The 22532-nt window shown below is 34.9% G+C and overlaps 1 protein-coding gene across 1 annotated transcript in view; it reads left to right on the forward strand.

Moving 5' to 3' along the window:
* The window catches only part of CALCR (calcitonin receptor), a 51602-nt gene that overhangs the window by 14519 nt on the left and 14551 nt on the right, over window positions 1-22532 (forward strand). Inside the window, exons 5-7 of the mRNA XM_011363602.1 lie at window positions 3634-3725; window positions 11656-11782; window positions 18964-19117. Of these exons, the coding sequence (XP_011361904.1) occupies window positions 3634-3725; window positions 11656-11782; window positions 18964-19117 (373 nt within the window). The remainder of the gene's footprint in view (window positions 1-3633; window positions 3726-11655; window positions 11783-18963; window positions 19118-22532) is intronic.

Genomic DNA, 22532 nt, shown 5'->3' on the forward strand with positions numbered 1-22532 from the left:
ACATAAACTATGGAAGGAACTGAAGACTGGAAGTCAAGAGACTGCGTTGTCCTCTTTTAAAGTTATTTGTCCTCTCTGAACCTCTGTATTTTTAATTCATCCAATGACTGTTAGAGTTTATTTCTCTCCCAAACAAAACGGAATAAAGGATAACCAGCTCTGAAAACAAGTTAGATGTTTAGGGGGCGGTACCGGTCAGTAAATAAAAATAAACTCATTCACTTATTATCCGAGGAATGCTAAAGGCCCATCTGCCCCCAAATGTCTCTCCCATGGGCATCATAAACATAAAAGATGACGCTGGAAAATATAAAACCGTGAGGACAAAATAAGTAAAGAATTTAGATTTAACATTATTTTCTTATAGCACTTTCACCATTCATGTACCAGAGAACTTTATCCACCTGAGCCTATATCTATAGGTGACCAAAGATTACACCCAAAAGGTGTGATTTCTGTTCAACTTTAGAACATTCATTTCAGTTTGTTGAAAATTGGAGTTAGTCATCAATTGTCATTTTTTTTCCATATTGATATTTAGCTGACCTGGCATAATTCATTGAAAAGACTTTCCCTACTGCGCTGTAGTATCAAGTGACCATACATGTCACTACAAGGTTCTGAACTCTTTATCCCAAAGCTTTATTTGTCTCTCCTTGAACCAGTACTACTCTGCTAGATTACAGTAGCTTTATAATAAATCATGATACTGCATGGAGTAGGCCTTCTCACTGTGTTCTTCAAAATCGTCTTTGCTATATTTTGTCCTTTGTATTTAAATAAAAATTTCAGAATCAGTTTTCACATGCAAAGAAACCTAATAATTGCATTGAATGTATAGACCAATTTGAAGAAATTTGAGATCTTTATGTTTTCCAAATATTAACTAGAATATATCCATTTATTCATCTTATTATCTCTCAATAATATTTTATAGATTTTTTTGTAGAAGTCACAGACATCTTTCTTTAGATTTATTCTCAGTCATTTGATTTTTTAATGCAATTGTGAATTGCATTAAATGCCATATTTGAAATTTTATTTTCTACTTCTTTATATATTAAAATTGTTTTTATTTTTATGTCTAACGACTTTGCAAAATTTACTTATTAATTTTAGTAGTTTATAAATTATTTTGCATTTTATATATGTAACATTATATCTGCTGCAAATAGTAACAGATGAATCTCTAGGTAACCATTAATCTGCTTCCTGTCTCTATAGATTTGCCTATACTGGACATTTCATATTAATAGTATTATATTATAACTAGTCTTTTGTAACTGGCTTCTTTCACTTAGCATAATGTTTGTTATAGAATGTATCTGTGTTTCATTATTTATGTTATAGAATGTATCTGTGTTTCATTATTTTTTATGGCTGAATAGTATTTCGTTCTACGAGAAAACCACAGTCACCAGTTAATGGACATCGAAATTGTTTCCACTGTTTGGTTATTCTAAATAATGCTGCTATACACATTTTATGGACATATATTTTCCTTTCTCTTGGGTCTTTTGTCCTTTGTATTTAAATATAAATTTCAGAATCAGTTTTCACATGCAAAGAAACCTAATAATTGCATTGAATGTATAGACCAATTTGAAGAAATTTGAGATCTTTATGTTTTCCAAATATTAACTAGAATATATCCATTTATTCATCTTATTATCTCTCAATAATATTTTATAGATTTCTTTGTAGAAGTCACAGACATCTTTCTTTAGATTTATTCTCAGTCATTTGATTTTTTAATGCAATTGTGAACTGCATTAAATGCCATATTTGAAATTTTATTTTCTACTTCTTTATATATTAAAATTGTTTTTATTTTTATGTCTAACAACTTTGCAAAATTTACTTATTAATTTTAGTAGTTTATAAATTATTTTGCATTTTATATATGTAACATTATATCTGCTGCAAATAGTAACAGATGAATCTCTAGGTAACCATTAATCTGCTTCCTGTCTCTATAGATTTGCCTATACTGGACATTTCATATTAATAGTATTATATTATAACTAGTCTTTTGTAACTGGCTTCTTTCACTTAGCATAATGTTTGTTATAGAATGTATCTGTGTTTCATTATTTATGTTATAGAATGTATCTGTGTTTCATTATTTTTTATGGCTGAATAGTATTTCGTTCTACGAGAAAACCACAGTCACCAGTTAATGGACATCGAAATTGTTTCCACTGTTTGGTTATTCTAAATAATGCTGCTATACACATTTTATGGACATATATTTTCCTTTCTCTTGGGTCTTTTGTCCTTTGTATTTAAATATAAATTTCAGAATCAGTTTTCACATGCAAAGAAACCTAATAATTGCATTGAATGTATAGACCAATTTGAAGAAATTTGAGATCTTTATGTTTTTTTTTTTTTGCCTTGATCGGTCTTCCCAGGGAAGATTGAAATTAATTTTTTTAGGAGCTGTTTTGTCTTTGTTGATCGATTCAATTATACTTTCAAGTTATTTTTATTGCTGCCATTTCCTTTCTTTTACATTCTTTGAGTTTAATTTTCTTCTTGTTTGTCTTAAATCCTTTAGACAGAAACTTAGATAATTGATTTTCAACCATCTTTAGCTCTCATCTATGCCTTTTAGTCTTTAAATTTCTCTTTAGGTACAGTTTCGCCTGTATCTAAAATGTTTTGGTATGTCATTGTGAATTCTTTGATCCAATGGTCATTTAGAAATGTATCATTTAATTCTCAACAATATTAGGGTGTTTAAATTATCTTTTTATTAATGACTTCTACACTATTGTGGTCGGTGAAGGTGCTCTTTAAGATTTTAATTATTTGAAATCTGTTGAGATTTGCTTTACTGACTAGTGTATGTTAATTTGGATAAATATTCTTTGACTATTTAGTCAGCACTTGAAAAGAATGGATATTATCCAGATGCTGGGTGCAACGTTTATTATATGTGAATTAGTAATATTTGTTAATTATGTTTTTCAAATATTCCATAGCTTAATTTTTTGTCTGTGTGTTCTATCAACTACTAAGAAGTATTATTATTTTGTTTTATGCTTTCTATGATTTGAATTTATATTATTAGGTGCATAGAAATTTAAAATTATTATATCTTCCAGACAACATGTGGACTAGTATAATATTACACATTTTCTTATGGTTAGTGTTTATCTGGGTCATCTTTTCCCATCCTTTTGCATCCAATATTTCTGCAACCCAGTATTTAATGGTGTTTCTTATAAGCAGCATATAATTGCTTTAAAAATCATCTAGTCCAACCAAATTATTTTACAGGTGAGGACTATTGAGATCTAGAGAGGTGAAATGACTGACTTATGAGAATCACTCAAAGACTTAATGATAATATTCAGATAAATCCAGTTTTATGTTCTACATAAAACTACATCATGCATATTCTTAATCTTATAATATTCAATCTGTTACTCCAATTTATTATAATTCAATATAATTAAATTCTCTGAAATATTTGTTATAATTTTAGTAGGTTTTTTTAAAGGAAGAAAACAGTTGTTGATTTATACTGATATTTAAAAATAGAAACTATGTTCTATTTTTATAATCATTTATTCACCTATTTATTTTTATAATTGCTTTTTGTTCTTTTTCTTGTCATTATTCTAGAATGCATATGTTCTGTACTACTTGGCTATTGTGGGCCATTCCGTTTCGATTGCCACCTTGGTGATTTCGCTGGGGATTTTCATGTATTTCAAGTAAGTACCCTCATAGTATCTGCTTTTTATTTTCTTCTTCAAGGTACTGAAATAAATGGAAAACGCTGTAAAAGTGGGGGTGCCTTCTGCAAATCATAAAAGACATGGGAGTCATGAAGTAGCAAGAAAAAATAATATTAATTAAAATATGCTTTTAATCCTATTTTTAAGGAAAATGGAATAGATTAAAATTTTTCAAAATGCCCTCCTTCACAAAATAAAACTGTCCTCTGAGCCCATAAGTACACTGTGTTAACATGATTAAGGTTCCATTTACCATGGCTAAGGTTTCATGAAATAGCGAGAAGAGGATCCTCCTCTTTCATTTACCCCTACTCTAAAATACGGAGGCCATGGCCATGAGTTCAAGTGCACCTTGTCTAATTATGAGCTGTATCACAAGTGGATTTGGTCAGAAGAGAAGGGGGCTGGTGAGGCTATGATAGTGTTTACACAGAGAAGGTAAGTCTCCCTTCTGGCCTTGACTCACCCAGCCATGGTCACAGAGAATGTCTGGAAGATGGCCTGTCATCAAGCATCAATTTTTTGCTCTTGAGAACCTAGATTTGTTAAGTGCAAGTATCTTTTAAGACACTGTGAGAAACAAAATTTCAATGAGGGTTTCTATTCTGAGGCCGTGTCTATACTGTTGATTGCATTATCTATGTCAAAATGATTAAGTTGATATAGATATTGACTTCACAATAATGGAGAATTTAAAACATTGATTCTGTAGTTTCAGAATGACTTCATAATGTATGTGAGATAGTAATATATGTTAAATTTGGTCCTAAAAACATGTCCTACATTTAGCATAATTTTTTAAAACAAAGGCAGGAAGCACCACATTTTCCTTTCATGAGAATTCTAACTTCTACACGACGTGAGGTTTTCGTCCACTAATACTTTTTTTGTTGTGGTGGTGGTGTTATATGAATGGTGAAGAAAAGCTCCTTCATAGGCCCAGACTACAGATGATCCTTCACATTTTAAATATGTGATATGTAATTAAATATACGGTAATTCATAAATAGAATAATAGAATTTTTGTTTGATTTTTGTTAAAATATTATAATGATAATACTAAAGAAAATTAAGCCAAGGGAGAACCATCTGTAAACCCACCTTTAACACAACTGTTATTTTTTTTAATCCTTTTTAATCTTTGCCTGTATCTTATATCAAATTTCTATATTATATTATGTCTATATCTTATGTAGTCAAGATTCTTATATTGACCTAGCAACATAACTGAATTTTTTTGTTAAATGAGTAGCAAATAATAACTTAAATAGAGAATTAGCTCCTTCTATATATGGTTTAACAGGAGAAAGACATAAAGTGACAAGACATGATGGATTAATTACTAGAATTAGAATAAAAGAGTGTTTTCAGTTACAATGATCAGAATACAGCAGAATAATCACATAGCATGATTAATCTTGAAATGTCTGTTCATTTTTCAACTGCACCTGACCATGGCAAACAAATATATCATCATGGCTCTCATACAACTTTGATTAAAAAGTCTGTCACTAAAAGTCTATTGTTTAAAATTTTTTAATATAACTTTAATAAAATTGGAATAAAAAGCCCCCAGATTTGTAATGGTACAATTTATAAATGTATTTAGAACTTTAAAGATAAAAAATTTCAAAGGGGCATTTCTTAGTTCTTTATTTCCCTAGTCAGTTAAAAAAGTGATCAGGTGTGAGAGCCAAACCAACAAAGAAAAGAAGAATGTTCTAACAATCATTTCTACATCAAGCTACTGAAAATGGGTGTTCAAAAGGGGAGCACATGGGCAATGTAAAATATTTCTCAACTTCAATGAGTCCCAAAACAAAATTAATCTGATCAGACTCTTGAGAGAATGTGGGGGGCAGATTGTCTAGGAAGCACCTGATTTTGTCTTCTTATCTCTCAATACAAGAACTTACCAAATAACAACTTAAATCTTGGGAGGACTAACAAGTCTTATTGATTTACAATCTGAATATAATAATGGGAAGATATAAATTGAAATAGCTGGTTCTCCAGAGCACACACAAGAAGCAAATAGAATATGAAAAACACATGTCAAGATGCTAAATATTCAAGTCCACAGGAAGTCATATTTGGTTTTTATACTTGTTTTTAATCTTACCCTAAACCTACCCAAACTAAAAATATCTAGGACATCTGTTTTCTTAAAATTAAAGTATGTTTCTGATTCATCAAATGTTTTCTTTACATTTGCATTTCAGACATACTCAAAGTAATTGTGAAAAATAAAAGATAATTCTGATCTAACCCTGGATTTTATCTTTTAATTAGCAACATTTTCCCAAAATTATTTTGAAATGCTCAACATCACCCTTATAGTCTTTACTGCAAATTGCAATGGAAGGTTTTATGATTTGTGCACTTAAATGGTATCATCTGTGTGAAACCTGAGCAAGAAATAATCATCACTCCCTTACTTAATTCTACATTCCCAGGGTTGAGTTATTTTTAAAAATCAAAACAATCAATTTCATAAAACTTTCATGAAACCAAAATGGGAAGTTACACCTAGTTCCACTTCTGAGACCCAATGCCCCATTCATAATCATCCCATGGAAACCTCAGTCTAAACTAGTAAAATGTGCTTTATAGGATCTATAAAAAGGAATAGCTCTGCAGATGTATTCCTCAACCATCAGGCTAAGACAATCTACAGAGGAATTTAAAATTACTGAATATACAGGAGGCTGTGGAACTGCCAATACCTTGCTGCTAAATATCTTGGGATATTACTTGGAACGAGATCAAAGCTGCCTTTAGTCATTATGTGATTTTATTCTGAGTATGCCAGGGAAATTAACAAGTGGGGCTAAATAAATAAAAATCTTGCTCACTGTGCTATCAGAAAATAAATGTAGAAATGTATATATATATAAAGTCTTTGTTATTCTAAAGAATAAAATGAGCTTGAAGAGAGCTCTGCCCGCTTCAAGATAGAGAAAAAAAATTTCAGCGATTTAAATCATAGAAAAGGCCATACTAAAGATTTTAACTGTACAGAAGTGGCAGAGTTAAAATAATGTTCGGCCAATACCATGCCATTTCGATTATTGTCGCTTTGTAGTATAATTTGCAGTCAGGCAGAGTGATGCCTCCAGCCTTGTTCTTTTTTCTCAGGATGTAACATGATATCACTTATATGTAGGGTATAAAACTAAAAGCGACAAACAAACAAGACTAACAAGCAGAGATTCATGGATATGGACAATAGACTAGTGGTTACCAAAGGGTAGGAGGGAGGTAGGTAGGGTAAAGGAGGTCAAATATGTGGCGACAGAAAGAAATCTAATTATGGGCAGTGAACACACAATGTAAATATAAAGATGCCTTACTGTTAAAATGTACAGCTGAATCTTACCGGATTTCATTAACCAATGTCACCATAAAAATAAATAAATAAATAAATAAAATTGAGAAAAAAAAATAAAATAATGTTCAAGATTATATGCAGATTACTTCTGGTCCACTAGTTTAAGGATGAAGACAGCCCCTTTAGGATGGTATTTAGTTTAGGACCTTTTTGGAGAAAATAGTTAGGAGTAATAATAAGGAGAGAGATTAAATAGAAACATTGAATCATTTTAGCAAGACTCCTCACTACTAGATGCCAATGTTCCTAAGAGAGTTAAAGGTGCAGATGCCCTTAGGGAAGACTGGTTTGAGGAAGTCACGTAAGTGTCCATTGATTTGTGTTTGTTTCCTGGCCATTTTAAGCAAGTTTGCAATAAACTCACTTATCCCATTAGTTCTTCTTACAGTTTATTAATTGACATTTCTGTGGAATAAGTCTAACACTGAAACATCTCACTTCAGTCTCTAGAAAGCACAATAATAATTAATTCACATCTATTTTGACTGCTTGATACCTGTGCCTTCCTGATTGTTAAGTATTTAGAATATTAATTACACTTGCCTGAAAGTCAATAAAGACATATATTGGAAGACAGAGACTATTTTCACTGCAATACATTGTCTACATTACATTACTTTAGCTACATCCACAAGAAAGGAAGGTTTCCACTGGGACCCCCAGAAAGAATACTGATTCCTCTACTACTTATTCAGTATTCTCTATTATTCTCTGTCACATCTGAAGTGGATGGATAGATAACTTTATCTTGTATAGTATTCACTATTGTACATCTCTGGCAACCTTCCTAGTCCTCCAGAGAAGCCATTAAATCAGTGGCATTAAAGATAGCTTCCTTTCTCCCAACCCATCCTTGACATGACAGGACACCAAATAACTATCAGTCGTATTTGGCCGACTGTTCACTAAAAGAACAGTAGTAATAAGAAAAGAAGCAAGAATTATGATTGAGAGGAGTTCCTTAAGGATGAAAATTTTGTGCTAAATTTAAAGGTATACAGTCTTTTGTGAGATAGAAAAAGGTATATAATATTATTGTGTTTTGAGATATTTCTAGGAGTTTTAATGCAATCTATTTCACATTCCCTCTCCTCCCCTCACTTTTCTTGTCCATCATGAACAAGGTGTAATACCTAGGTCAAGGAAAACTTAGAATTACAGTGAAAGATGTGACCTTTTTTGTACCAATCACAACATTTATTCCAAATGCATATTTTCCATGCACCGATAAATTTATAACAACTCTTACTTGTTTCCTTATTTGCTACTTTTCTTATTTTCTTTGAATGTGACCGTAATTATACTGTCTTATAAGGTGTGAATACTGTTCTTGTTTGTCCTATGATATCAAATTGGTTTATGAGATCTACAAAACTTAAGGCAAATATTAAATGCTTCCTTGTGTAACTAAAAGCTCCCAAGAAGCACACACATACATACATAGGGTATCAATAACTTGAGACAAAATTTTTAGTGTGAAAGATTTGCACCAGGTAAATCACAACCATGAAAATGACATTTTACTTTAGCCTTAAAATATGACATCTTGAGAATCATGCTCAAGTAGATCATTATCTCCTCTTCACATTTGACTGACACCTTGGCACAGAAGCAGATTATGTTGTCTTATCCTCCCCCTATTGGAGAATCTGTAGTACTTATGGTTCTGCGTCACTCTAAGAGTAAGTAATTTTCTGTCCATCTAAATAGCTATTTTTTATCAAGAGGAATGAAGTATAGCTAACATCAGGTTTGGGCTATCTTTAAGACATTTCAGATCTGACAAGAAAATGTTGTCAGCTTCCTCATGTTCATTCAAGTAACAAGATATTTGCACTGAGAACAATTTAACACATAATTACTTATGTTAAGGTTAGTTAATCCTCTTTAGCATCTTATACCTCTCCTTCACAATAGTTATCACAATGAGAGTAAATAAGCAATTATAAGGTATATACAGTCTCTGAAGGCAGAAGCTGTCTGCTTTGTTCACCCATATATCCCTAGCATCTACCAAAATGTCTGAATTATTGTGGATATGCAGTAATATGTATTGGGTTATTGAATGAATTTTAATAAATTTAAAGTACCTTTAACTCATTTCAAAAAGCTTAGTGTAAATGTCATTAAGTAAGTGTAATAAAATTTTTAAAACTTAATAAGCAGAAATTATATTGAAGCCTTCAAGAAACAGAAACTCATATATTAGTCATATTCTTCTTTTGGAGCCTAACAGTTTATCCAGCTTTAAATCATTATTTTCTCATTATATACATAATACAATACTGTACATAGGTTTTAGCTAATAGGATAATGTCCACTAATAGTTAATACCTGTATTAAGAATTTGGAAAATGTTCAGCATGATACAAAGTATAAGAAATTAGATCATCTACCCTTTAATGTGATTCTTTGATGTATACTGGTGCTCACAGCTTGAAGAAGAAAATTGCTCTTATATAAAAATTTTTAACCAAAAAAATTAGTATTAAACTTTACAATGTGTTAGACACTGTGCTGAATGCACAAAACAAATTGCTTTAACACTTTTATTCTAGTGAGAGAAAAGAAGAAAATATTCAACAAACAAATATATGATCTGTCAGGAGGCGAGAAGGAAAACAAAGCAGGAATTCAGGGCCTGAGAATAAGCTAGAGATGGGGGAAATATATTTTATTCAGGGTGGTTCTGGACATTGAACATTAACCAGTCCTTTAAGTTAATGTTGTGTATCAGCAGATTATTGAACTCTACTTGATAAAAAGAAAATCAGTAATGAGAATAGTAGCACGGTATGAGGCATTCATCGGCCATTCTTTAGTTCTGGATAATGTCAACTGTCATTGGGTTAAGCCAGGTTGAATCCAATAATGAGACCACAGATATTTGCCTCCCAGTGAGAAAAATTATAAAATACTATTTTGACTGTATGGAAAATGGTAGCTCACAAGTTTAACAGTGCAATATGGAAGAGTTTGTGCATTATAAACGGGTATAATGTTTCATGTAAATACTTTTTTTCTTTTTAAAGCCTTAAATTTGCAACCTACTGTTAGAGCACTATTATAAAACCAATTAGGCTCAGTTTATTTAACAGTCTTTTCTGCTGCTAAATAAGGTTGTGTGTGTGTATGTGTCTGTGTGAAAGTTCTTCTCTAAACCCTATCTTTACAATAAGCTGCCTCCTGGATATAAAGTTCCACATTCTACCCCTGCTCAACAAGTTGGGAATTTTAAAATATTCTGTATTAACTATTTACTAATGCTTGTGCTTTCTAAAGAGTTAAAAAGCATAGCTACTATAATCAAAATATGCTCTAACAGATGCCCTCATTACTTAAATTTACTTTTTACTACAGATAATTGACAATTCATTTTCTTTTGATTTGGGAATATAGGAAAAGCATCATAAGTAAACCCAGACCATTCTCATATTTCATCTTTACCCAGAATTTTCTTTTCAAAATTAGTAGGATTCTAACTTTATTTCATGAAGATTTTTTAGGGATAGTTGCTATGCTCAGTCTTTAGTCATTAACTGAATGTTTTAAATTTTCACATTATATTAAACATTATTGAACTGGATCAAATATGGTAAATATAACATTTTTATTCATCTAAGATAATTATTCCAATTTTTTTATAGCCATCCCATAGGCTTTCTTCATTTGCATCAAAAAGTGAAATAGGATATTCAAACTAATGTTTATTCATGTGAACATTCACACAAATACATACGTACGAATTTATGAAATGGAAGACAAAGTAATAAAAAAAATCCAACAAACTGCTTAGCACCCAAAAGGTGGGAAGTGCCTATGCCAACGAGCATAGACGTCCCTTGCATAGGCATCCTTCCATCCAAACCACACTCTGCCTCATAATGACATCAAATGTGAGCTTATTTAAAATTCTTTGCCTGTGTCTGAGCTCCACCATCAGGAGGATGTGGAAAAGAGGAACCACAGAGTTGATTCCGGTTGGAATATAAGAAATAAAAAGATGTTAGAAGAAATGGCAAAAGAGAAGACTGACAGGAGACTTAATAAAGTCTGTATAGGTGATGGATCAAGAACATGGATTCAGTACTTGGTCACGGGCCTGGTTCTGTTATCCCATTTGCCACACATCAAGCCTGGTTACATCAAGCAACAGTCGACTTTTCATCTAAAGCACACTCCAAACCCTAATGGTCTCTCTTGCAAGAGTCCTTTTCTTAATTAATTTCATGACATCGGTTATAATTAAAAGTGATTTTATCACTCACTTTTTTAGTTGTACGAAATCACTGTGAGGACTGAAAACTATGAGCTACTGTGACTGAAAAACAGTTTAAATATCAAGCAGAAAAGTAGTAATGTGTCTTAAAGATGGGAAAAGCCTCACTTATTTCAATGTGCTCTCTCGTCTATTGCTAAAGGGAATGTTAAAAATATTACCAAAGGGTTTTTCTCCCCGAGGTACATCAACTTTTTGGCACCGGTTAATGCTTTTTCATTACTTTTTTTTTCCAGAAGCCTTGGCTGCCAAAGGGTAACTCTGCATAAGCACATGTTTCTGACTTACATTCTGAATTCTATGATTATCATCATCCACCTGGTTGAAGTGGTACCCAATGGAGAGCTTGTGAGACAGGATCCGGTGAGTGCTGCATGATTTGTTTTTAATTTTATTTTTAAGGATATAGTACTCATAAATAGTGAACATGGTGTTACTGTTTGACTTAAGCAGCTCTTTGCATGTGTAATTATATTTACTTTTACAGTTAAGTTTAGGAAAGACTATCATTTCTATGAACTTATTGCAAGTAATTATATGTTATAACAAAGGGCTAGAAATAATTCAATTATAACCAAATAAGAATTACACAACAAATCATGAGTTTTTACTACTAATTAAAAATTTATTAACATCTAAGAGAAGTTTACTGAGCCCATCTTGTGAATATAGACAACTAAGTGCATTAAGGCAATGCATCCCAGTGGCCCCAGTGTGTCACTAATGGGTTACAGGTGTGCCTAGACAATCCTTTCAGTGTTCTGACACCAGGCTGGGCTTGGGCCAGTCACTTCAGCTATGAGTAGCTATGTATTTACTCTAGTAAGCCATGTAAATATCATCATGGTCTATATCTGCAGGACTTGAAAAAGGTTTAATGACCCCTACTTCACTCATTCTCATTTCTCAGTCTCTGCTGATGGAAACCCATTAACTGAGTTCACCTAGAAACCAGAGGGCAAGGAAGCCCTGATGGAGATTTACAGATCCATTTCTCTGGGCCCAGTGCAGTGGAAGCAGGGTGGAGAGTGAATTTGAAAGCACAAACAGAAGCTATCTAGCACAGAATGAATGGCCAAGGGATATTTTCATTTTTGTTTCTCTGCTTAACTGGGTTATGCAAGCATCTGTAGATAGCCTCATCTTTCAAAGCTGGCATTTAACAGCTTTGCCAACCCAATGACAAAAATGCGTGAAATCCGCCCAGAGCATGCATCCTGCGTGACAGCGGCATGGCATGGGAAAGCAGCTTAATTTGGCTTCTAATGGATCCACAGTGTTAATAATTTCTGCAGCATGAATATATCCAGAAAGACATTATGACCTATCTTTTAAAACCATGGCATCTGTTATCTGAGACAAAGTCCTGCCTTATCTGCAGAATGAGACCCAATGGGTTTACCTGATGAGTTTTCTTTCTTAATGTCAACTGATTTTAATAAAAGTAATCTCATTTCATTTAATCCTCATAAAACCCCAGTGAAGGGTACATATTATCTCCATTGCTAGCTGAGTAAACTGAGGCTCAGTGAGGGCACATGTCCTCCATACTATGGATAGTTGAGATGGGATTCGAACCCAGACCTATCTCACACAGAACCCCATCCGCTCTCCTCTATACTACATCGTGCTCTTGGTTGTCTTGATTTATTTATTTGAGAAGACGTGTTCTTAAAGAAATTGGCTCAGCCATTCCAAAGTAATGGCTGTCTATAATTGAATAGTTAATTAGGGAAGCTGACTCCCCACTAAGTTTAAAAAGAGATGTAGAAGCAATTAACTAAGCATCTCTCAGCAGAGAAGACTCAAATTTTTGGCTTCCCATTTCCCAGTAAGTGCAGAAATCCTCAGAAAGTTATTGTCTGTACAAAGCAGACCAGGAAATGGCCATTCAGTCATTAAATAATCAACCCTGGGAACAGTGCTTAGTCAGATTATGAGCATTATAAATTCTTAAATAGACTCTCCTCATCTCTCTTTTGAGGGTCTCACACCCACATGTCATACCAACAGAGCACTCTCTAGCTGTTAAAGTGTGGGGGCGCTTCTCATCCATTGTGAAATTGTACTAAACCTGTTATCTTCCTGAAACAGTCTAAATTCAGGATTTTTCTAAGTTCGCTATCGAATTAAAGAAGCCATTTAACATTACCCATCAAACGAGAATAATAAAAACTGCCCCACTTACTTCCTAGATGTTGTCCTGGAGTCCCAAAAAAAAGCATAAAACTTTTTTAAAATCCCAAGGACATAATATTGCAAGCATTGCTCACAATTGCTCACTGCTAATCCTTGCCCTTGGGGCTGGGTCTCTGCACGTTACTTTCCCAACCAATTTGTTACTCTAGTCATCACTCTTCATGGTCTCATGGGTTATCATCGCGGAATGTTTTCACTTTCATAGGGTAGTTTAGGAGCAGAAATGTCTATGTGCTCCCCCAATCACTGCATACAGGCTGCCCCCTAGCCACCAACAAGCCAGCCCAGCTCAGCCTTGCAGCTTCCCTATTGCTTAGAAACCTTTAATATGCCCTGTAAGCAGGTGTCTCGGGACCTGGCTCAGCCACTGTTCAGCCAGTTTTCTGGGAGAATGTAAGTGCAAGAGTAAGGGAGCCAGAGAAATGTACCGGAAGTCTTCTTCTGGGTATAGAGGGGTGAGGGTGGCTCTCTCACACACATTAGGCATTCTCAAAGTGACCTAAGTTTGAAAAACAGGAAAGAAGCTTATCTTTATGACATGACTAGCATTTAGTTCTCTCAAATCAATATATTGTTACTATAACAGACTTGTTATTTTTAGCTACGCAGGAGCAAACTTCCTAGAAAAAAACTATAAAATACTTGAAAGCTGGAATTTAATCCAGTCAGTCAAGTGTTTTTTGACTGCCAAAACTTAAACATTAGTCTTCAGAATGAACTAAATTCATATTTTGTGAAAATATCTACTTATAACATTCAGAGAGTGTGTGTGTGCGTGTGTGTGTATATGTGTTTAATGGAAAACAAAGGAGCGAAAATTCTGTATGCCTAAATGAGAAGCCTCGTTTTTCCTGAGGGTAGACAAAATGAGAACAAGCCACCAATAACAGCCATTTACGATGGTAATGGGAAATGGGAAATGTCATGTGTGGACACATTACCCTCTTTCACATTTCAAATGTCTGTTTCCACCACAAGACAAAATTGGGAAACATATTCCTCTCATCAAATACATGTAAATAGTAAAGGCTAAAAACAAATTGCTACAATGACAAAAATTAATTCTTGTTTGTAAATTGTGAAACATATGCTTGACCCATCAGGAAAAAATTAGCTCATTTGTTTTTAGTACTTTCTCTATTTGACTATAGTCATTGTTTTCAAGTAAGTCTTTGTTAAATCTCTTATCTAACCATCCATATACAAACAGCACAAGACTAAGCAAACCAAATCAGATCAAGAATAGGCAGGAAAGAACCCTCAAGTAGACATATATGTTATTCATCTTTAAAGCTGCTTATTTAATATTTCCAAGAGAGACAGAGGTCTTGAAATTTGTGTTGTATCTCACCTTGAAAATGCATATTCTGCCATAACTGTGTTTATAGAAGCCAAATTTCATAGCTATCTTTTCCCATTCAAAAGATTGTCAAAGTGAATTGCAGTTGAAATTATAAATTCAGGCATCAAGAAAGAAGAAAATTTCCTTGTTGAAATATACGTAAACGTGCAGGGGATAAACAAGAACTAAGAAAGATTTAACTAGGAAAACTCCATCTTTCCTAGGAGTAAAGTTTTCTACCTCTAAAGAGACAGATAAACTAGTATCTAAACAATGAGAATAGTGTCATCAATATATTACCAAGTCACATGCAAAGTTACATATTTAAAATTTATACTTTAAATGAATTATTTGAAATATTGCATTTTTCTTGAAAAATTGACATTCCAGAAAACATTAGTCTGAAGTTCTTCATAGCCAAGAAGAGTAGAGACAACAGAGAAAAACCCAAGAAGAGACCAAAAAAAGCACAAGAATTTTTTAAATAGGAAAGTTTTTGGACATTGCCAATCTGTAAATATTGAATGAAACTGCAGCTAGCATGAAAAATATAACTACAGTCACCAATTAAAGAAAAGCACGTCCATTGCCAGTTGAAATCCCTGTGACTCAGACATGTGTCTACTTTTGTTAAAAAGTGGAATATATAATTTTTAAAGATACATTCTCTCTTATGCAAATTAAAGGCCGAGTTATGGGTTATTTTTTTTCATTTTGACCCAATTCTCAGGTCACTGAATCAGCAGTTAAGAAGCAAAAAGATGTTCATTCCCAGTGCCCATGGGAATATATTTTAGAAAGTTATTTCTTGTAAAAGATGCCTGCATCATCCCAAATGGTGTTGCACTACTTCTGTAAGAGTTTATTTTGTTGGCGGCAAAAGAAAACAGTGTTCTTAATCTTTAGTGAGTAATCCTATAGATTCGTGGTCCCTTTTCCATCAAAGTAGTCAGTTTCTTCCCTTGGAAGTTTTTTGATCAAGCAGATTCTCTCCTGTAACACCAAGCATGAGAATCTTTTCCCTTCACATTCTTTTTTTTAAAAAAAGTTAAACTCAGAATAACTTATGGCATAAATAATGGCTGAATAGAACCTCAGTTTATTGAGTGATGTGAAAATTGCCCATTGTCATTTGTGTGATTTGAACAGCTCATTTCCATAATATCTAAAATTTCATTTTCTTATTCTATCTGCTTATTTCTTCATGTAGAGAGTCAAAAGGCAGAATTAAAAGTATTGTTCTTGCTGCATCTAAAGGAAGCTGGCAGCACACTTGTCATTATCTAGAAAGAAATGTCTCTTTGAACTTTTTTCTGGGTCTGAAAGGGACAATACAGGGAGATAAGTTTTTACTGGGAACTTGAGTACTTTGCAACTCAAAAGCCAAAACAATAGAGTCACATCTTATATAACCTCTATAAGTAAAGCAAACGAATTACAAGTTCTGAAAAACAAAGTGAATTTCTTTTAATTTTCATTCATTCAGAATAGTTGAGACACCAGACTATGTTGGAACTTCATCCTAGTCACAGGAAGAGCAGCTCAAAATGGATGTTCAGGACAGAGACACTAGGGACTGATGACACCCAGGATGGCATGTGAGGGAGGTGACAGGGACAGTAGAGTTCTTGAGATGAGAAACCAACACAGATAAAACTAAGCTGGAATTATCCATTTTGGTAGCATATGAGAGAAATTAGATTGAGAATAAAAAGGTATGATGGATTTGAGGGACAATGCAGAGAGAGAATAATGCCAAGGTGTGGGCATGGAATGAAGTAGCCTACCCTGGTCATTTATGCTACTTTACTTTACTTACATGTCCAAACCAATAAATGGTATTTCAACCAAGATTCTGTGGTGCAGAAAAGTATACAGAATTTCTTTAGTCCTAAATTTTATTATTTATAATCAACCTCTTTCCCATATGGTTTTGAAGAATTTATTCCTAGAATGGCTAGAAGCATCAACCCAACTTCTAGCTTCTCTCATCTGGTCAGTCAGATTCATACTCTACACAGGAAATCAGTGGCTTATAAATGGTGTCTTATGACATGGTTTATGTAGTGAGTCTTCATCTTAACATTGACAGCTAGTTCCCCTGCTTTGAAAAGGCTATCATGCATTTAGTGCAAAACTTCTTATAGACTTATTTTATTCCCCAAAAGCTTCCAGTTGGGATATAAAGAGTTTTATACACTTCTTTGGGGTATGTTAGTTCATTCCTAGAAAGCTATGGAGCAACAATCAGTTTGATGTTTGCTGTTCTTCGCTGGATTGCTCCAAATACTACAGCATTGTTCTTCCTGAACTATAGGATCTCAAATCCTAGCTCTTCTACTTCCTACCACGTTACTCTGTAATCTTGAGCAAGTTACTTAACCTCATTGTGCCTCACTTCCCTAATGTGTAAAGTGAAGATAACAATAACACCTTCCTCACAGAGTTGTTTGTGACGGTTGTATAAACCAATATACCTAAAATCCACAAAACAGAGTCTGACACACAACAACTCTCAAATGTTAGAAAATATTATTTATAATATTTTTACCATTGTCATTAGGCCTTAAGCACTGTCCTTTTCTAACCGTGACACCCAGTTTCATTTCTGTGTTACACAGCATAGGAGATGTGGAAACTCGGAGCATTTATAAAGTATTATTTCAATCTAAAAGGCACTAAGTGTAAAAGCAGAATGCAGAGTGTACTCAGAGGTCTGTAAATCACAAATAATCAAAAGGCCTATGGTGTTAGATTATAAAACTTAATCAGTCATGGCTTGAGATTCCCCAGTAAAGAGTCATATAATTTGCTCATTGTAACACATAAAGACCCTTGAGCGCAGCAAGCTGTTAATTTTTATTCCTCTGCCACATTTCTAACAGCTCTTCTTTTCCATCGCGTGCGTACCCTGCTTTTCTATTTACTGTAGTTTTGTTTGCTGAACACTTCCACAGTGCTTGCTTTGCCAATTTCTCAGTCATCTTCCAATGTTCTTATCTCAGATGGGACTTTTTTCTCCAATGATTTTTTTTTCCCCTAAACACACCAAATCATGACTACAGTTCCACGGATTCAAGCTCATGTTCTCTGAGGCTTTATTAGAAATCAGCTCAGGATTGCATGACAGATTCACATTGAATCGAAAACATTATATCTTTAAATTCCTCTGGAGAAAGACTTCAGTCCTTCCCTACAAAGTTATGTAATGCTGACTTCCTGGCTCGAGAATTTTTCTCCTTCATTCTGCTAGTTTTAAAGAATGTAGAAGTTGACAGTTTTCAAGTTGACATGAGAGCCTTTTGCCCTTTAGTTTATCAACTGCACTGGCATTTGACATAAAGTTATACAATTCCTCCTCATGAGGTTTTAGTGTACATGTGACTCCAAGTCAGGATGTTTTCTATTGCACTGTGAATCTACTGGAACAGAAAACTCATGCTCTTGAATGGTCAGAATTATCAGCACTGGAAGGCCAGTAAGTAACCAAAACAGGAGTCATTGATTGGGTTCAGCATAGCTCCTGGCTCACGTGTGAGAAATTTTTCACTTGGTTATCAACTCTTTGCTGCTAAGAAGCTATCACCAACAAATCAATGAACTTCAGGAGTAGCATTAACAATTTCTAGGTTATTTGCCTCATTAACCATAGAAAAGGGGCCATAAAAGTCATCTGACGAATCCTTGGATGCTCTCAAAAATTATGGGCATCAGACATATTGCAGGAAAATGAACCTATCTAGTCTATGTAAGTCACCAGAATGCAACTGGAAAAGAACACTTTGGGGACTAGGCTTCCATTCCCCCTAGATGGCTGTTTATATGTGGTGCTGATGTTCTATGCACTACCATTCTGATTTGTGGATACAGAGGGTGGCATGTGTTGACAGATGCTTGGGGAAACTGAATGCAGATACTTTGGCTCATTTTCACATTTACCTTCTGTTCACTGTTAGATCCTTGCCCATTTCTTCTGCTGATTATTTCCATTTCTTTATGACAGGTGAGCTGCAAGATTTTGCATTTTTTTCACCAGTACATGATGGCGTGCAATTACTTCTGGATGCTCTGTGAAGGGATCTATCTTCACACACTCATCGTGGTGGCTGTGTTCGCTGAGAAACAACACATGCGGTGGTATTATCTCCTGGGCTGGGGTATGTATTTCCTTCAGCTGAGTGTTGAGCCACCTTCACTTCTGTCTGTATATTTACAATCTCCTTCTAGTCTTAGTCTCAGAGAACCATCAGAGGCCAAAGTCCTTGAGGAATGATGTGACACTGGTGAAGACAGTTCAGTCTCCAAGACTGCGTGGTAGAAGCCCTTTAACAAGTTCATACACATTGTCATGAACGTGGGGGTCAGTGCGGAGATGAAGGGGTATGATTATGAGTGTCCTCAGGTAACCCAGCTAATGAATGGTCAAAAATATGCCCTGATTGAGAGAAGAGCTGATTAGGCTCCCTTCAGTTTTATCATCTATTTATAGAGCGAAAGAGAATTTTACATTTTGGATTCTGTTTGTCCTCCACCCTGGCCCCACTTCCCTTCCTTGTGAATACTCCTTCCTGTCAATACATCAGCAGGACTCCTCAAGTGAAAGGTCAGGAAGTGGAGTCCAACTGAGCAATAGACATAACCTGATGGGTCTCCAAGTAGAGCCTATCTGACATCATAGCACGTGGTGATGGTTTTGCAAAGCCTGTGGTTGGATTGTTTAAGCTGTGGCTGCTTCTGTACAGACTGACTGAGGTAGGTAGGGTGCTGAGGTCTGTGAAGGCTCTCTAGAATTACTCCCTTTCCCTCAGGGCTGCTAACAGTCTAGTTCGCTCTGGTGGAAGAAGAACAGATAGCAAAGTAGTATGAGAGGGAAAAGATTCTGGGACAAAAATGCAGGCTGCCTTACCAAAAAAGACACATCCCACATTCCACATCAAAGAAGGATCCTCACCACAGAGCCAGCACTGACCTTGCTAACTGACAGGGCGACTATGAGTCCCAAAGCAGAGGCTGTGGATTACCTTTAACTAAGCCTGTCCATTAATGCATCATTTGGGGGAACCCTGAAAAATATTGATAAGAGGAAAGATTTACTGAGGAGGAAGGATAATCCAAAGCCTTTCTAAGAACATGAACCTTTGTATTTAAACTGCTGCCTAACAGGTATTGTTGCTAACTGTATAGATATGTCTACATAAGTAGCCCAAAGTCTTTTCTTCAATCTACCACAAGGCTGGCCTTATGCAATATTTGTTTCCATAACACTCAATCTCTAACAGAAATACAGAGACTTTAACCCATCACATGACCCAAACCCAATGAGATAATCCTATAATAGTGGATCAGTTGGAAGACATTTGGAATAGCTCAACATTGAACTGATGGTGCCAAAACAGAGAATAAGATGTTCTAATTTAGGCAAAAAGAAAGAAATTATCAGAATCTGGACTATCATTTGGAAATCAAGAGCTGAAACATAGGTAGGCTTACAAATGGGCTGTACCAAGGGATCAGACAACTAGGAGAACCTTCCCTCTACCCTTTGTCTCTGCTTTGCTCTGAGCATCTATTTTAACCCTTCTCTTTCTCTACAAACCATAGATCACAGGTCTCTGTTCCCCCAATCATAATGGTAAATACAACCTACCCAAATGTTTCCTGAGTTCACATTTTTCTGTTCCAGCTACACAGAGAGGCAAAAAGCTTGTCTTTAAGTCTCAATTCTGAATGGCAAGGCAAGAGAATCTGATTGGTCCAGCTGAAGTCAAGGGGCCAGCCATGGTTCAATGAGCTGTGGCTAAGGATATTGAGGGGAATATTGTCACATAGTGCAAATATGTCCAATGCAGGTGACCTATCCAGAAAAAAAAAAATGGGAGCGAGGTCTTTGTGAACCAGATGGCCATCTAGAATACACCCCAAAACACCTCATCTTATGGGCCACTCCCCTCTGAGGGGCAGCATGGGCAGCCCCAGTATCCTGTCTTCTTAACTATCCTTCAGTAAAAATGAAAATCAAGCTTGTGACTCTCCTGCTGGTCCCACTACAGGTGTTAGGTTCTGTTCTTCCATGTCCTCAGAACAGGTCAGAATACAAAGGTCAAAATGGCCTTTCATTGTTTTTTCTCTTAGTGCCAGCCTTTCACACAAGGTTGATCTTTCCTTTCCCTGCCCTCCTCAGCCTCATACATGCATACATACCCTCTCAACCGTTTCTAAACTTCCAAAGCTAGTCATGCCGGGAATCAATTGGGTACAATTTAATCCCCTCAATAGCAATTTTGACCCTAACACAATAGTAATAACTGGTGCTGGTCACATGCCTTCCAATCGAAGGCCTGAAAGCACCATCTTACCGCAGGCAGGTATGCCACCACACACATGCACACACACAGAGACACCGTTCGTGTCCCACCTGTTTTACTTATTTCCTGTGAAATAAAATGTATGGCTTACTTCTTGTGCCAGTTTTGACTACTCAAGAACATCTATCTGCCACACTCAGAAAATTTTCATGGAAGAAAGGCTATAAATTTGTTCTCGCTTGTAACATTCAGCAGAGATGAGGGCACCCGGAAGGAACAATTTATACCGCTCTTTCCATATTGATACATTGTGAATTAATTATAAAACTCTTCGGCATCATCAGAAACAGCTTGATGAAGATATGCACTTAACACGCATAAACAATTCAGAGGAAAAAAGGAACAAGCTTCAACTTTTTCAAAAGGAAAGTAATGAAGATAAATAAAATATTTATAGGATACCTTAACCTTTCTTAATCAATAACACTTAAAGCTTGATCAGAATGATTCAAATAGAATCCTAAAGAACAATGCACTCAGTAAACTAACACAGAATTGATAATTTAAAAGAATAAGAAGGATTTGCACTTACATCGATAGACATTTGGAAAAAGAGATAGTCAACCAGTATAATTCTAAAATGTAATTATTTTTTAACATGCCAGCGCTATATCCACCTTTCTTCACTCCTCTCCCCACAAACACACACCCCAAAATTTCACCAAACTCTGGAACATTCAAAAATCGGTACCAAATCTCAACTTTGAGAACAAGATTGAGAGACAGCCATGATGACACGTTTTACACCAATAACCCTCTCTTAGAACTTTAAGCAAGCATTATCTTTTGATGGGCAGAAAACAAGTAAATTACAACCAAAATAACTTCTTAAGAAGAATAATTTCACAAAAAGTTTAAAGAATTTAACAGACAATATTGTTATTGCTCTTTTGAAATTATTTTTACACCAAAAGAGTATTATAGGTCTTAAATTTTACAATGCCAAGAAATAAGGCATAATCTATGCTTGAAAAGTCTGAAAGTGCAGCAGCAGAAAACTTGGCCCAAAAAATCTATGTCTTAAGACCTAACATCATTTGCAAGTGATGCACATCTCATCTGTTCATTTCAGTTGTAAATAATACTACCCACTCCAGGACCTGGAAGGGATCTCAAAGGATTCTAAGAGGCATTACAAATACTGTCTCTGGGTAAAGAGTATCTGGTGGTGAACCTCTCTCCATCAGAAAATGAAAGAACGTTTCCT

The sequence above is a fragment of the Pteropus vampyrus genome, unplaced genomic scaffold (assembly GCF_000151845.1).
Source record: "Pteropus vampyrus isolate Shadow unplaced genomic scaffold, Pvam_2.0 Scaffold4, whole genome shotgun sequence".
Lineage (NCBI taxonomy): Eukaryota > Metazoa > Chordata > Mammalia > Chiroptera > Pteropodidae > Pteropus > Pteropus vampyrus.